The 16,416-nt window shown below is 36.7% G+C and overlaps 1 protein-coding gene across 5 annotated transcripts in view; it reads right to left on the bottom strand.

Moving 5' to 3' along the window:
• Window positions 1-16,416, bottom strand: part of KCNT2 (potassium sodium-activated channel subfamily T member 2) — a 445,066-nt gene that overhangs the window by 30,920 nt on the left and 397,730 nt on the right. For 3 of the 5 annotated variants that reach the window (XR_011247634.1, XM_069545284.1, XM_069545286.1), the window contains 3 exons: window positions 14,468-14,569; window positions 12,678-12,761; window positions 11,504-11,632 (listed from right to left, as the gene is read on the bottom strand). Coding sequence is in view for 4 of the 5 variants with exons in the window: in XM_069545284.1 (XP_069401385.1) it covers window positions 11,504-11,632; window positions 12,678-12,761; window positions 14,468-14,569 (315 nt within the window). In the remaining variant the exon portion in view is untranslated. Of the gene's footprint in view, window positions 1-8,404; window positions 8,426-11,503; window positions 11,633-12,677; window positions 12,762-14,467; window positions 14,570-16,416 lie in introns of all 5 variants that reach the window. The other 2 variants (XM_069545283.1, XM_069545285.1) reach the window with 1 other exon arrangement.

Raw genomic sequence — 16,416 nt, 5'->3', positions numbered from 1 at the left:
AAAAAGCAGAGACATTCCTTTGCCAACAAAGGTCCATCTAGTCAAGGCTATGGTTTTTCCAATAGTCATATATGGATGTGAAAGTTGGACTATAAAGAAAGCTGAGCACCGAAGAATTGATGCTTTTGAACTGTGGTGTTGGATAAGACTTTTCAGAGTCCCTGGGACTGCAAAGAGTTCAAACCAATCCATTCTAAAGGAAATCAGTCCTGAATATTCATTGGAAGGACTGATGTTGGAGCTGAAACTCCAATACGTTGGCCACCTGATGCGAAGAACTGACTCCCTGGAAAAAACCCTGATGCTGGGAAAGATTGAAGGCGGGAGAAGGGGACAACAGAGGATGAGATGGCTGGATGGCATCACCGCTCGATGGGCGTGAGTTTGAGTGAACTCCGGGACTTGGTGATGGACAGGGAGGCCTGGCATGCTGCAGTCCATAGGGTCGCAAACAGTTGGTTACGACTATGTGACTGAACTGAATTGATGCCTCTCCTAGTGCTTTAAGCCCAGAAAAATCTTACTTTTTTCTTCTCCATTTAGGATCTTGAATACTATTATCATGCAATTACTAACTACATGGTAGATGTCTTCCCTTAAGACAGGAATTAATTAATTTTATTATTAGCCTAAATGCTACTTAATTGATATTTAAATTAATCATAGATTATTAAAATATTATAAATTAATGCTTTTAAATTTGTTAATCTAAATAACTCTCCTTTTTTCATAAAAACAAACTGAGAAATAATTTTGACTTTATTTTGGCTGGTTGTGTTATTTTTCTAGGAGCCTCATAAAGTGATTCATAAATATGCCGACACCAGGCAGCATCGGAGAAGGCAATGGCACCCCACTCCAGTACTCCTGCCTGGTAAAGCCCATGGACGGAGGAGCCTGGTAGGCTGCAGTCCATGGGGTCGCTAAGAGTCGGACATGACTGAGCGACTTCACTTTCACTTTTCACTTTCATGCATTGGAGAAGGAAATGGCAACCCAGTCCAGTATTCTTGCCTGGAGAATCCCAGGGACGGGGGAGCCTGGTGGGCTGCCGTCTATGGGGTCGCACAGAGTCAGATATGACTGAAGCCACTTAGCAGCAGCGGCGTGCAGCATATATGTTACTCATTTTACTTATTATCACATGTTTAGGAAGTTACACTCCAAAAGAACTACTTCAGTTTTTAAATATTTACAGACCAAAGTCTGAAGAGAACGTATGGATGTGAAGGGTTTGGGATAATGGAAGATTAAGTTGGATCAGGCAGAATTTATGGATGTGGGCTCAGTAAGCACTTAAAGTTGCAGCTTGGGGAGTCATAAAGTACTCAGAATTGTAGCAACAGGCACAGCAAGCAGGGTGTTCAGCCCATGGGGGCCATACGGAGACTCATGTTTTTGGGCTCTGACTTGATAACTGGTTGTATCACCTGCTGATAAGCACACTTGCTGAGTTGTATCACTGCCTACTGTCAAGTGTTCGCTTTGAGCTGCAGAGTTTTAAGTTGTGTTTGTTCAGTTCTCTCATGCTTCTGTCTGGGTTTCACCAATTTAAGTTAGAAGCTTCGATCTTTGGCATTTAAGGACAAGAGGATGGAGCTGGGGCTCTGTGTCACAGGTCTCAGACTTCTCTGTGTGTTTCATATTGAATTGCGTGTCTAGATTCCAGTAAAGGGCATGACTGCCACTAAGTTCAGGGAAAGATCCTTATCCCATGACCACTGGTGGTGTGTCTACAGCAGGCATCAAACTCCATTGCAAAGAGTGTTAGGGGAAAATGCTGACACTCTGGGTATCACAGAGGTAGATGATGTGGTTACTTGTGTGGAAGAAGAGTAGTTGCCATGCTGAGATCCACACTCCTGAAAACAGCTCCCTGGGGCCCTACAAAATGCTTCTGCTGCTGCCTGTTCCTCTGCAGCAACAAAGATGCTGATCCCGAGTCACAAGGAGAGGTATCCATAGGGCACTGCAGCTAAGTTAAGCCTCAATGGATATTCACATTCTTATGTAAAGAACCTGTATAAAATAGTATTATTGATCCAAGTATATTAAAGCTTAGAAATTATCGCCCCCTTGTGAAAACTGGAATGACTCAGATCAACCTTATAATTTTATATTCAGTTCTGATTTTGTAAACTACAGCAGTCATGCACCAAGAAGCTGTGAGTAAAGGCTTAATTTGTTTCCTGTGGCAGGGCAAAGTGAAAGAATGATGTCCATGCAGTTTAAGGCACTAAGTGAGCAGAAAGCCAGGGCTGTGCAGTTAAATCAGGCAGACTGGATGCATTTAAATAGCTTCTTGCTCCTAGGTGTGCCAGTATGATTCTTTTCTTTTTTTTTGAAGGATAATTGTTTTACAGAATTTTGTTGTTTTCTGTCACTCAACATGAATCGGCCAAAGGTATACATATATCCCCTCCTTTTTGAACCTCCTTCCCATCTCCCACACCATCCCACCCCTCTAGATTGATACAATTCCTGTTTAGTTTCCTGAGCCAAACAGCAAATTCCCATTGGCTATGGGAGGGATTGGGGGCAGGAGGAGAAGGGGACGACCAAGGATGAGATGGCTGGACGGCATCACGGACTCGATGGACGTGAATCTGAGTGAACTCTGGGAGATGGTGATGAACAGGAAGGCCTGGCGTGCTGCGATTCATGGGGTCGCAAAGAGTCGGAAACGACTGAGTGACTGAACTGAACTGAATGTAAGTCTCTGTGTTACTGTCTCCATACATCTTACCCTCTCCTCCCCTCTCCCCATGTCCATAATTCTATTCTCTATGTCTGTTTCTCCATTGTTGCCCTGTAAATAAGTTCTTCAGTCCCATTTTTTCTAGATTCTGTACATATGCATTAGAATATGACATTTATCTTTCTCTTTCTGACTCACTTCACTCTGTATAATAGGTTCTAGGTTCATCTACCTCATCAGAATTGACTGAAATGCATCCCTTTTTATGACTGAGTAATATTCCATTGTGTCTATGTACAACAACTTCTTTATCCATTCATCTGTTGATGGACATCTACGTTGCTTCCATGTTCTGGCTATTGTAAATAGTGCTGTAATGAACAATGGGATACATGTGTCTTTTTCAGTTTTGGTTTCCTCAGGATTTATGCCTAGGAGTGGGATTTCTGGGTCATATGGTGGTTTTATTCCTAGTTTTTTAAGGAATCTCCATACCGTCTTCCATAGTGGCTGTATGAATTTACATTCCCACAAACAGTGCAACACTGTTCCCTTTTCTCCACACCCTCTCCAGCATTTATTGGTTGTAGATCTGGACGACGGCCATTCTGACTGCTGTGAGGTGATATCTCATTGTAGTTTTGATCTGCATTTCTCTAATAATAAGCAATGTTAAGCATCTTTTCAAGTGTTTGTTAGCCATCTGTACAGTGAGATGCTTAAGTTAAAGCAAGTAATAAAAGTAAGAAATGCTTTCCTAGGGTTGAAAATAAACAAGACAAGAATTAGTAGAGCTAGGAAACATTAGAAAAAGGAATAATAAAATAAATAAAAGTATTTAAGAGTAAAATTTTTAAGAGAAAAGTGAAATTATAGATTAGCTCAGATTCATGGTGTGTGTATGTATATGAATTAAAATACATTTCAAGTTAGTGAATATATCTACATTTGAAAATATTATAAGGCATTTATCCAAATCACTGGAATACTTACTATTATTTTATTTATAAATTTAAGTATATTGACACAAATGTTTTCTGAAGCAGTGTCCTCCACTAAAAAATAATGCAGCAGTAAAAAATGATGGAAAAAAGAGCTACGTTAGTCCATGTGCCACGCCATATAGAAGTACTTGCCATTAACTATGAACAATTCACTCAACACATTTCTGATTTTTTCTAATTAATGCAGTGATAATAAATTTCTGACTTAATTTCCACTCTGCTACATGTGGAGAACAGCCCAAGTTCACACACAGCTAGTAAAAGCAGGAGCCAGCTTTAAACACAGATTATGTGGTCCCAAGTCCAGTGCTTATCTGGTCAGGAAAAATAATTGGATAACTGCTTCTTCTAGGAACAGAGACAGAAAGAATGTAAATGATGGGTAAAACACAGAAGAGTCTAAAATCCAGCAACAAGAAAATGACTTGGTATGGCAGACATCAAAAATCCACTATATATAATAAGTTCTAGGTTCATCCACCTAATTAAAACTGACTGAGATGCATTCATTTTTATGGCTGAGTAATATCCCATCATGTATATATACCACAACTTCTTTATCCATTCATCTGTTGATGGACATCTAGGTTGCTTCCATGTTCTAGCTATTGTAAATAGTGTTTCAATGGACAATGGGATACATGTGTCTCTTTCAATTTTGCTTTCCTCAGGGTATAGGCCTAGGAGTGGGACTGCTGGGTCATATGGTGGTTTTATTCCTAGTTTTTTGAGGAATCTCTATAACATCTTCCATAGAAGCTTTACCAATTTACATTCCCACCAACATGATACTCTAACATATATATGCAGAATCTAAAAAATGGTACTGAAGAGTTTATTTACAGAGCAACAATGAAGAGACAGACACAGAAAACAGACTTATGGACATGGGGAGAGGGGAGGGGAGGATGAGATGTGTGGAAAGAGTAACATTAGTATGGAAACTTACATTATCATATATAAAATAGATAGCCAACTGGAATTTGCTATAGCTCAGGAAACTTAAACAGGGGCTCTTTATCAACCTATAGGGGTCAGATGGGGTGGGATAGGGTGGGAGATGGGAGGGAGTTTCTAAAAGGAAGGGATATCTGTATACCTATGGCTGATTCATGTTGAGGTTTGACAGAAAACAGTAAAATTCTGTAAAGCAATTATCCTTCAATAAAAAATAAATTAATTAAAAAATCCACTATATATGCATCATGCAAAGAAAACAATCATTTATCTGTATGTATTATGCAAAATCTTGAAGGAAGAGAATTTGGATATAGCATAACCACCAATAAGTCATTATTAAATCCAAGAATAGGTATGAAAAGCTCACATTCACTTTCTGAGAAATCTTTCTTGGATGTTTGCTGCCTCATTCCAAGCACCTAGGCTAAGGAAATGTCTAATTCTAGGAGATAAGGCGGGGAGGATCTGGCAGATAATCAGTTTGTTCTTCATGTTTAGGAATTAGAACACCAAGCTCATAAAACACAAATGTGCCCTCCATTAACCTCAGAGTAATCACTGAAACCTAAAGATTTAATGAGTTCTCCAAGGTCATGTGCAGAAAAAGAGGAAAGTCTATACACAAAGTTTTGACAAATGCCTGGTTTGGGTTTCAAGTGTCAGTTCCCATGTTGAGTCTCAAACAAAGCACTTTGGGATCTCAAAGCAGGTGTTGGAAAAGAGAGAAGTGGCCAGAAATTGGCAGAGGCTCCTTCAGTGAAATCTAATGATTAAAAGGAGAGAGAGAGAGAGAGAGAGAGAGAGAGAGAGAGGCTCTGGTGTCAGAATTTGATTAAGTTCAAATATAGGCCTGCTGCTTCCTAAGTTTTTATTTTATCAAGTCAAGTGTCTCAGCCTCTGCTCATTTACAAATGGGAGTAAAATCATCTGCCATGTTACCTGGCTATGCTGATTAAATAAAAAAGTGTTCAGCATTGGGCAGAGATCAAGATTAACACTCTTGGGGGGACAACCTGCAATGAAGCTTAGGCCACACTTAAATCATGGTGTACTTCCTGGAATTCAAAGACAAAGGCACGTCCTAGGATAGGAGGTAAATCCCTGCCTCTCCTTGAGGTCCTGAGTTATAGAGCCAATCTCAGGACAGGAAATTAGAGACAAACTTTCAGATGGAAGATCACAGTATCAGCATCTAAAATGAGTTGGTATTGGGACTTCCTAGGTGGTCCAGAGGTTGAGATTTTCTCTTCCAATGTGGGGGATGTGGATTTGATTCTTGGTCCAGGAGCTAAGATCTCACATGCCTTGGGGCCAAAAAAAAAAAAAAAAAAAACCACCATAAAATGGAAGCAGTATCGTAACAAATTCAATAAAGACTTAAAATAATTTTTTTTAAATAAAATGAGCTGTTATAAGCAGAAACTGAGCAGAACAAAGAGGAGGAAAAGAAACACACCAGGATAAATAAGAGTTATTCATAAAATGAAAACTGACAAGCGAATTTTGACATGTAAGAAACGATGAACCCAGTTAAAGCTTCTATAGTGTTTAAACAAATTACAACTAAAATAAAATGCCAGTGATTTTGGCTAAAAGAGATTTTTAGTAAGAACAGGCTTGATCAAAGAGTGAGGAAAAACTGAGAGACATGGATAAGGAATAGAATGGACATCATATTTGAACGCTTCTGAGAGTTTAACAGCAAGAATGAAATAAGAAAAATAGAATAAGAGGGGAATGTTTCTTGAGGTTTGAGGAAATCTGAACATATTTGAGGGTTGAGAGAGAGAACCAAAAAAAAAAAAAAATGGAAAGAACAGAACTGTGGAAGAAAAAAAATAGAATTATAAGGATAAATATATTTTAATGTCTAAAGTGCAGTTAGAGCTCTTTCTTCATAAAAGGATTTTGAGGAGATGCTTATATTGGAAAACTCAGCAAACTAGAGGGAAGAAGCTTAGTTTACATAGGGAAATAACTGGAGGACTTTAAGACCTAGAATAGTAACTATGAGAAAGAAAGCAATTACAGGAAGAAAGTTACAAGCCAACTTCCAATTGGCTACAAAAATTCAGAAATGAGGCAAACCTTTGACTTTCTGAATCTATAATAGTAAGTTAGAGAAAAGAGGAGATAGCAAAGCTTGACATCTGAACTAAAAGTGCACAACATATGAATCGACATGGAAAACTACAACAGAGCCAAAAATCTACACTCAAAAAAATTAACTCCACTTTCAAACATGAAGCTATACAGTTTTTAGCCAAATGCAAACTCCTTTTAGGGACATGGTGTGACCACTAACTAGTGTTTCTACCACTGTGGACCAGGTCTAGATTCACACTTGAGAAATGCCTTTAGGAGAGGCAAAGTGAACCAATTTGGCTTGTGACATGTTCCTAAAATACTTCCTGAAATAATGTCTGCCAGTGCATCATAAATAAAATGAAAACTTGTCAATCAGATCAAGTCAAATACTGGTACAAATGAAAAATTTTAGAAATATATGCTTAAACTCATTAGTAACTTTTCAAAGCATTACAAAAGATACTCTAATAAGTAAACCATAAAAACTCTAAGATAAGCTCCCCACACCTTGTCTTGGCCAGCACTATATTCTGCATTAACTAGAGTTTCAATTTGCATCACCTGCAGGCAGCCATGGTCGCTGGTACTGCTGAGCAGCTTCATGATAAACAAATGTTACCATTGCCTATGTACCATCATGCGAAAAATGTCAGAAAGCAGCCAAAACATTCTTACAGCCCAAAGAGAAGCTTCTTTAGTACCTATCTTGTAAATTCCAAAGGAATCAATATGTAGAAAAAAATTAGAATATTTAAGAATATAACAAAGCTAGAGCTTATTAAACCTTAAATAACTAATGTAGAGTGCTCAGAATAATTTAATAAACATTTGCATTTATTATATGGTTTCAAATTGTAGAGAAAATACCAGTCATTCTGTCAAAATTTCTGGAATTATGATAATACAGAACTCCAACAAGCTCAAAAATAAGACTCATATTTTTCGTTGGTAATTTTGACACAAAAGTTTTACACTTGTGATATTATTCCACAGTAGGCTGAATTGTACCACTGCTTTGAGATTCAAAATGAAATTTTTAAAGTTGAAAATACTTATGTTTGTAATAGTTTCTTTAATTCTATTAATGTTTGGGGGTTTGTGTTAAGTACTAAGGCCATAATGACAATTATTTAACATGATCTACATGAAGAAAGTGGAAAATAAAATAAAAAATGCAAATCACATAAAGAGAAATCGAGGTTTCAGGAATATAAATGCATAAGAAGGAATCCATCTCAGGTCCTATTGTTCCCATAACTGTTCCTAAGGGATCCAGGCTACTTTAAGAAGCAAACTAAAGGTATGTTTTATGTCAAGATCCCCATTCCTTTTCAGTCCTAGCTGACTGCACAGAAGGTGGCACGTCCCTTAAGGACAGATAATCTACATCCAGTAAGTGACTAGCTGGTAATGACACCATGCAGTAAAGTGTGCGATTGGATCAATACATAAACATAATTGGAAGACAAATAGGTAATATTAATTTGCAATCATATTAGGGAAATATAGATACACTAACTTGAAGAGAACATATTAAACCATTTCAGCTTGTTTTCTTTTAAAATCTGAACTACTGAGTTTAACCTTTAATACTGTTTTCAATGACTCATTGTATTAGACCATTTGAAGAAATGGAGACAAACAAAATACTTACTTGTGATGTTATTTCTCGACACTGACACAAAGGGAGGGAAAAGAAACACACAAATTCCAGTTTAAACAACGACTAAATGATACATTCACAAAACAATCAGCAACAGGACAATATACGACAGATACCACATAACACTTATCATCTAATTATGTGTTTGATTACTTATCATAGCGCTTTTGAATAAAATTAGGTAAAGAATAAGCTAATATTTTAGAAACTTGCCAAAAAGTTGTTAGGTTTTTTCTAAAATCATCTTTCTATGATTTGATGAAAAGTTAATGTGGTGTTAATAGAAAATAAAAAAAATTGATAAGATATAAAGGATTATATTCATGAGAAGAAACTGACATCATTATTGATATTCAATAATCATTATTGGTATTAATAGTTGTACTGTTTTTTTAAATTTTAGATACTATGATAAGATTATTTTTCACCCCTACATATACATTCAAGTAAATGTATAGAAATATTCTGAGTTTTCAAATATGTTATAAAGGTTAAAAACTGATCTACCCAGTCAATATATGACCTAAACATTTAGGGGTTATAAAAATCATGTTATCTTGTTCTTCAGTTCTGCGGAATAACATGAGCTTCATCCTTCAAAAGGCAGAAGTGAAATTTTCAATTATAATTTTTGTTGTAATATAATTCAAGTCTAACCCACTATTTAGGATTGTCACTATTGTTACAAATATTAAGAAACACATTAAAAATATATGAAATTACGCTTGTTGGAACTGTTTGTCTCCAGATTCTTAACATTTCTTAACAAAATGGAATAACACTGACGAGAAAATGGTAGAGAAGTTTCAAAACTTTTTATCTTAAGCCTTACTAAAATATTTATATTAATGTAATTTGGAGGCTTTCCTGGTGGTTAAAATGGCAAAGAATCAGCCTGCAATGCAGGAGACCTGGATTCAATCCCTTGGTTGGGAAGATATCCTGGAGAAGGGAATGGCTACCCACTCCAGTATTGTGGCCTGGAGGATCCCATGGACAGAGGAGCCTGGTGGGCTACAGTCCATGGGTCACAAAGAGTCAGACACGAATGAGCCTGCTTTTATAAAGTGAGATTTTATTGAGTACCACCTTTTTTGGTACTTTTTTGGGTACTTTTTTTGGTACTTTTTGGTACTTTTTTTGGTACTTTTTTGGTACTTTTTTGCATCTTGTAAAACTATAAAGCAAGAAAATGTTCATCATGTTATCTATCTCTTAAATATTTCTAAATATTAAATCTCATATAAAGAAACATATAATATACTCACTCTGTTAACAATGATCAGGAAAAACAAATCTTTCTATAGATGAACTTACATCTTTTTGTGTATCAAACTACAATTATTATATAACTCAACAGTTTTATTTTTGCCTTATTTACCAGAAAAATAAAAGTAGAATTCCTTTTCAACTGTAGCAGTCAGGTCATTTTAGATGTAAAGTAACTTTAATTTCTTGCCCTTACTAATATATTTTACTGTAAAAGTACTCGAAGTTTATTGTAATCTTTAAACTGCCTTTTTTTTTCTGTAATAGGTAGTATATAAAATTTAAACAAAAATATGTGTTCCAAAAGATGAACTGAACTCAGTATAGGAAGACAGCAGACATTATCTTCATTTAGCTTAGAATTCTTTTATTTTTTCCAAGGATATGTGCTTTAAATATAAGCTGGAGGTTTGAGGATTTAGAAATATTTTGCTGATTTGTGATGGGAAGAACTGAGATGTAATGTTAAATGCTCCTTGATGACAGTACGAATATTCAATTATCTTTTCCCTATCTACACTGTTAACAGCATACAACAAAGACTCTTAATAATATAAAATGACAAACATGGATATGAACTTGACCAATGGAAGGATAAACTGTTTTCAAGTTTACAAAATCCATATTACAAGATAAAAACAGGAATAGTATTCTGCTATGTGGAAATCTTCTTTGTCTTTATCAAGCTTGAGTAAGACATGGTTAGTTGCTTAGGTGTGAAAGCACCTTTTTTCTCTTAACCGTTAATCAAATAATATTTTTTGGATGCAATATTTTTAAACTTTTAGGCATATCTGCCAAGCTGTCTTACACATTTAACTGTCTGGAATGGTTTTCACATCAGCCATTCCTGATTTTTTCCAGTTTGGTCCTGCTCTTTGTGGTGTGAACCATGGGGAACACAGCCAATGAAAACCTCAGATTCAGCTGCAGAAATGGCAATAAAACATCTTTTAGCACCTCTGCAGCTGCAGTGAAACCAGCAAAGAGCATCTCAGAAAAATGGAACTATTTTCCTCTGGCCTCAATATCACTTACTTAAATGTCAAACTATAAACTGTAACAAGAAAAGAAAATTCTATCTTTATGCTTCCTATAAAGTTCTTCTTTTCCACACACAGATTCATTGATTTTAATCACAAGCTGATGTAATGATTACATGACTATTAAAATGCATGCAATTAATCTAAGTCTCTTAGTTGAGGTTCTGTTTCACATAAGACCAAAGAAAGAAGTGATTAAACAAAATTTTGAATAACTTTGAGGTATCTGAAGAAGATAGATATTTCAAGAATATAAACCATAATTTATAATCACACAGTGTGACCAAATTAAAATATAGATATGTTTTCAGTCATATGCAGGCACTGTAAATTTTGTTCCATTTTTAATAAGCTCTAGTTTGCTATTATGATTATTGAGCCAGGGTCTGGCACTGCTCCTGGGGTTTTTTCCTTGGCTCCAAAGTAGTTCTCAACCTAGAGTTTGAAAAAATGTGAGTTTCATGCTCTTAACTTATCTCTGTTTCCTTCTTTCCAAATGCTAATATACTGGAGTTTAAGATTATATTAAAAACTAGATTGCTTGCCCTGAGAACTTTTCTTATGTGTCAAAAGGTTACTTAGAATTAATTTATTTCCTTAAAACCTACAAAAGGCATTCAGAGTCCAAACCTTAGAATATCACTTTTGCCAAAAATACTTTATGAAATTTCTCACATAATTTATTGGCCAATATTTCAGAAATAAGTTTCTAGGTTTAGGAATCACGGTTTTCAGTCACATTAAACATTAAGACAGGAATATGTGGATATTTCCAAACCTCAGATGTAGTAAGCTTTTGAGATTCTGTCCTGTAGATACCAATGGGAACATCTCCAGTAGAGGAGCATAACTTCTGATAAAGTCTGGCATAAGTCCTAATCCATAGGTCATCCTCAGTGATCTTCATCTGTAATAAATATAATTGGATTATTTACATACCAAATTTTTAAGAAATAAAAAACTCAATGGTTATTTTTAATTCCTTAAAAGTAGATTTCATTGATATTTTAAAATCCCAAAGCACCATTTCTTAAGCATTTACCATATATTAAAGTTATTTACTGCCATCTTAAACCTTATCCGTCAGGTTAACTCAAACTTAAGAAACCCACTGCTCAATTTGCGGCAGCATGGCATTGCGTTAGTTCCATCTCAGTGGGTGACATCACTGGTAGCTGACTGGGAATTGTTGGAAACCTGTATGTAAGGACTTGTTTGAATGTTTCGATAACTAGAGGATACTACTGGGACTTAGTGGACAGGGTCTGCTGATGCTACAAATCCTGAAGTGTAAAGGACACTCCAGCACAAAAAGGAATAGTCCATCCAAAGTTCTATAGCATCCCTGCTGAGAAAGGAGTACAATAGAAGGAGCATAGGACTCCCGGACAGGAGGCATAAGTGCTGCTTCCTCTCTGCTAACCACGAATTTCAACTGTTAATAAGTCACTTAATGAAATGCACTTGGACATAGCACACTCTTTTATAAAACAGAGAGGTGAGAGAATTCCCTGATGGTCCAGTGGTTAGGAGTCCATGCTTCCCCTACAGGAGGCCCAGTCAGGGAACCAAGATCCCTTAAGCTGTGGGGCATGGCCAAAGATAAGAAAGAAAAACAAAAATCAGAAGTTAAACAACATGACCAGTGTTTCCCTTGGCAGTATGACATCCTATGTCAGAAACGGTTCATCTCAAATGCCAGCTAGGGGAAAAAAAACCCAAAACAGCATTTGTGAATTTTGCTCTGAATAGCTATCTGCAAGATTATTAATTTAAATAATGTTTTCTGTAAACATGTTTTAATTAATTAAAAAACCAGGATACTATGCTTTGAGCACATGTTAGAAAAATGAATAAATAAATGATATAGAGGAGTCAGCCAAAGAGCATGACAGATGGATTTAAGAACTGCCCGCCAGAATCATCTTCCACTTCAGACAGCAGTAACTTACAGAGCAAAGAAACCCCGATCCTGGTGTAGTGTCCAATCCCAACAGAAGTCTGGTAATAGAAATCATATAGTCCTTCACAAATGACTGCAACAGAAATAAAATATGCATTTATCATGTGTATGAAAAACAGAATAGCTTGGAGTGTGAATATGTTATCACATCTTACAGGTTATATTAACGGTTATCATGGCATTGCTGTTGTTTAGTGAGTAAAGTCACCCTGGACTCTTTTGCGACCTGATGGACTGTAGTCAGCCAGGCTCCTCTGCCCATGGGATTTCCCAGGCAAAATACTGGAGTGGGTTGCCACTTCCTTCTAGGGGGATGTTCTTGGCCCAGGGATTGAACCTGTGTTTTCAGCATTGGCAGGCAGATTCTTTACCACTGAGCCACCAGGGAAGCACTGTCATATCACTGAAAGTGAGTGTTAGTCACTCAGTTGGGTCTGATTCTTTGTGATCCCATGGACTATATAGCCCACCGGGCTCTTCGGTCCGTGGAATTCTCCAGGCAAGAAGACTGAAGTGGATTGCCATTCCCTTCTCTAGGGGGTCTTTCCGACCCAAGAATTAAACCTGGGTCTCCTGCATTAGCAGGCAGATTCTTAGCAGTCTGAGCCACCAGGGAAGCCCACTTTAGGTGGTGGTAGTTTAGCCGCTAGGTTGTGTCTGACTCTTGCGACCCCATGGACTGTAGCCTGCCAGACTCCTCTGTCGCTGGGATTCTCCGGGTAAGAATATTGGAGTGGGTTTGGAGCCATTTTCTTCTCCAGTCATTCAGCCTCCATTAAAAAAAGAAATAAAAATCGATCTTGTCAGTGTGCTAAATACACATGTACAGTTAAGCTGTCCTCAAAAAATATGAGAAATTATTATTTTCTAGGATGTCATGATATGTTTAAATTTTATGGATGGTATTGGACATGAGGAAAACAATTTTATATTTTTAATAACAAAAACTATAAGCTGAACAAAAGAGTATATTTTTTAAAAGTTTGTAATGACTAAAATTTATAATCAAATATTTCAACTAGTTTTTTTGTTATTGATTTTTGTTTAAAGCCCTATGAATATCTTTTTGTTTCCTTACCAGATATATTAAAAATTATCTGAATACTTGAATCAAAGAATATGAAATATTGCTGCTGTTCAGCTTCTGGCAGAGTTAAAAAAATTAGTGTATTTGTGTAAAACAAAATCCCTTTGACCTTAGCAATGATGAAATGAAAATGTGAAACTCTGGCATTCAGAAACAAACTAAATGGTTCTTAGAGGCTGTAAAATTTTCCTTACATGTTTCTATAGTAGGCAAAATTATCAGATGTTGAAAATATCCTTGATTTGTCAGTTTATTGACATGATTTGGTATCATTTTTTTAAAATGTGCATTAGAAAGAAAGGTGTCTTTTTCTTAACGTAGTAATTTTTTCTTAACTTTTATTTATAGTCTAGTTACATCTGTAAAGGAATATGTAAATGAATTCAAATGTCACATGAAACATTGTGTCAAAGAATGCCTAATATCATTTCTGGTGTCAAAGAAAGAACTGGTGTCAAAGCATGCCTAACAGCATTTCATAGATTATTCTGAAAAATAATTTTTTTCTTCCAGTGTTTTTCATAGGCACATTTAGATCATTCATTAAATACATGAAATAAAATATTGGGTTACTTCCAGAGCCAATTTAAGTTGACAGTTACATGAGAAACATTAGTTGTATCATTCGTTTGATAGAATCCAAACAAAATAGAAAATAAATGCTTTAGAGAGCAGCAGGAAACACTGAGTACCTGATAAAGAAGTGTGTCCAACATGCTGATACTGAACACCCTTCCAGCAGCAAAAGGCAGTCGGAATATGAAGGCCAAGTTAGAACCTCGTTCTCTTTCTTTCTGTTCAGAAATTTGAAAAAGAAAAATTTGTGAGCATCCTCTATCTTTTGCTTTTCTGCTTAGTTAAATTCTAACAAATGTGAAGAAAGTAATTTTTGTCATGTGGTTCTTAGCTGTGAATGCACCATGACTTCACCTTTAATTGTACTGTTAATATCGCTTTACTTTCCATTAATGTGCATGCATGCTCAGTCGTGTCTGACTCTTTTGCAACTGCCATGGACTGGAGTCCGCTGGGCTCCTCTGTCCATGGGATTACCCAGGCAAGAGTACAGGAGTGGGTTTCCATTTCCTTCTCTAGGGGATCTTCCCAACCCAGGAAGCAAACCCACATCTCCTGCATTGGCAGGATTCTTTAGCATTGAGCTGCCTGGGAGGCCCCTTTCATAACCATGTTTTCTTCACTAAAATACCCAACGGTTAAGAAAGCTGGATCCTTTCATACATTAAACATTTATTTACCCTTTGTACATATTTCTTAACAGGATTTGAAGTAATGTTAATAAAAAGAACAAACACAATATCATTATTTCATCAAATTTGGAAAAATCCCTAAAGCCACATAATGTACTACAATATCTAGAATATCAGCTTTTGAATATTCTCATATGTGAGGACACAGAACACAGGCAAGTAGGAGTGGTCGCAACCAGTGGATTCTAGCTTTCTGTCATTTGAGTTTTAATTTGTCAATCTGCTTTCAAGTTGTGCCAGCCATACATTTTCTCTGTCATAAAAGACAGAAATGGTAGAGACCTACAGAAGCAGAAGGTATTAAGAAGAAGTGGCAAGAATACACAGAAGAACTATACAAAAAGATCTTAACGACCCAGATGACCATGATGGTGTGATCACTCACCTAGAGCCAGACATCCTGAAATGTGAAGTAAAGCGGACTTTACGAAGCATCACTACAAGCAAAGCTAGTGCAGACAATGGAATTCCAGTTGAGCTATTTCAAATCCTAAGAGATGCTGCTGCACTCAATATACCAGCAAATTTGCAAATGTGGAAAACTCAGCAGTGACCAAAGGACTTAAAAGGTCAGTTTTCATCCAAATCCCAAAGAAAGGCAATGCCAAAGAATGTTCAAACTACTGCACAATTGCACTCGTCTCACACTCTAGTCAAATAATGCTCAAAATTCACCAAGCAAGGCTTCAATAGTACGTGAACCAAGAACCTCCAAATGTCCAAGCTGGATTTAGAAAAGGCAGAGGAACCAGAGATCAAATTTCCAACATATGATGGATCACAGAAATAGCAAGAGAGTTCCAGAAAGACATCTACTTCTGCTTTACTGACTATGCCAAAGTCTTTGACTGTGTGGATCACAAAAAAACTGTGGAAAATTTTTCAAGAGACAGAAATACCAGACCACCTTACCTGCTTCCTGAGAAATCTGTATGCAGATCAAGAAGCAATAGTTAGAACCGGATAGTGAAAAAGTTGGCTTAAAGCTCAACATTCAGAAAACTAAGATCATGGCATCTGGTCCCATCACTTCACGGGAAACAGATGGGGAAACAGTGGAAACAGTGTCAGGCTTTATTTTTGGGAGCTCCAAAATCACTGCAGATGGTGATTGCAGCCATGAAATGAAAAGATGCTTACTCCTTGGAAGGAAAGTTATGACCAACCTAGATAGCATATTTAAAAGCAGAGACATTACTTTGCTAACAAAGTTTTGTCTAGTGAAGGCTATGGTTTTTCCAGTGGTCATGTATGGATGTGAGAGTTGGACTATGAAGAAAGCTGAGCACCAAAGAATTGATGCTTTTGATCTGTGGTGTTGGAGAAGACTCTTGAGAGTCCCTTGGACTGCAAGGAGATGCAACCAGTCCATT

Source organism: Ovis canadensis, chromosome 12 (assembly GCF_042477335.2).
Source record: "Ovis canadensis isolate MfBH-ARS-UI-01 breed Bighorn chromosome 12, ARS-UI_OviCan_v2, whole genome shotgun sequence".
In the NCBI taxonomy this organism is placed as follows: Eukaryota; Metazoa; Chordata; class Mammalia; order Artiodactyla; family Bovidae; genus Ovis; species Ovis canadensis.
This window is presented reverse-complemented; position numbering and strand designations above follow the sequence as displayed.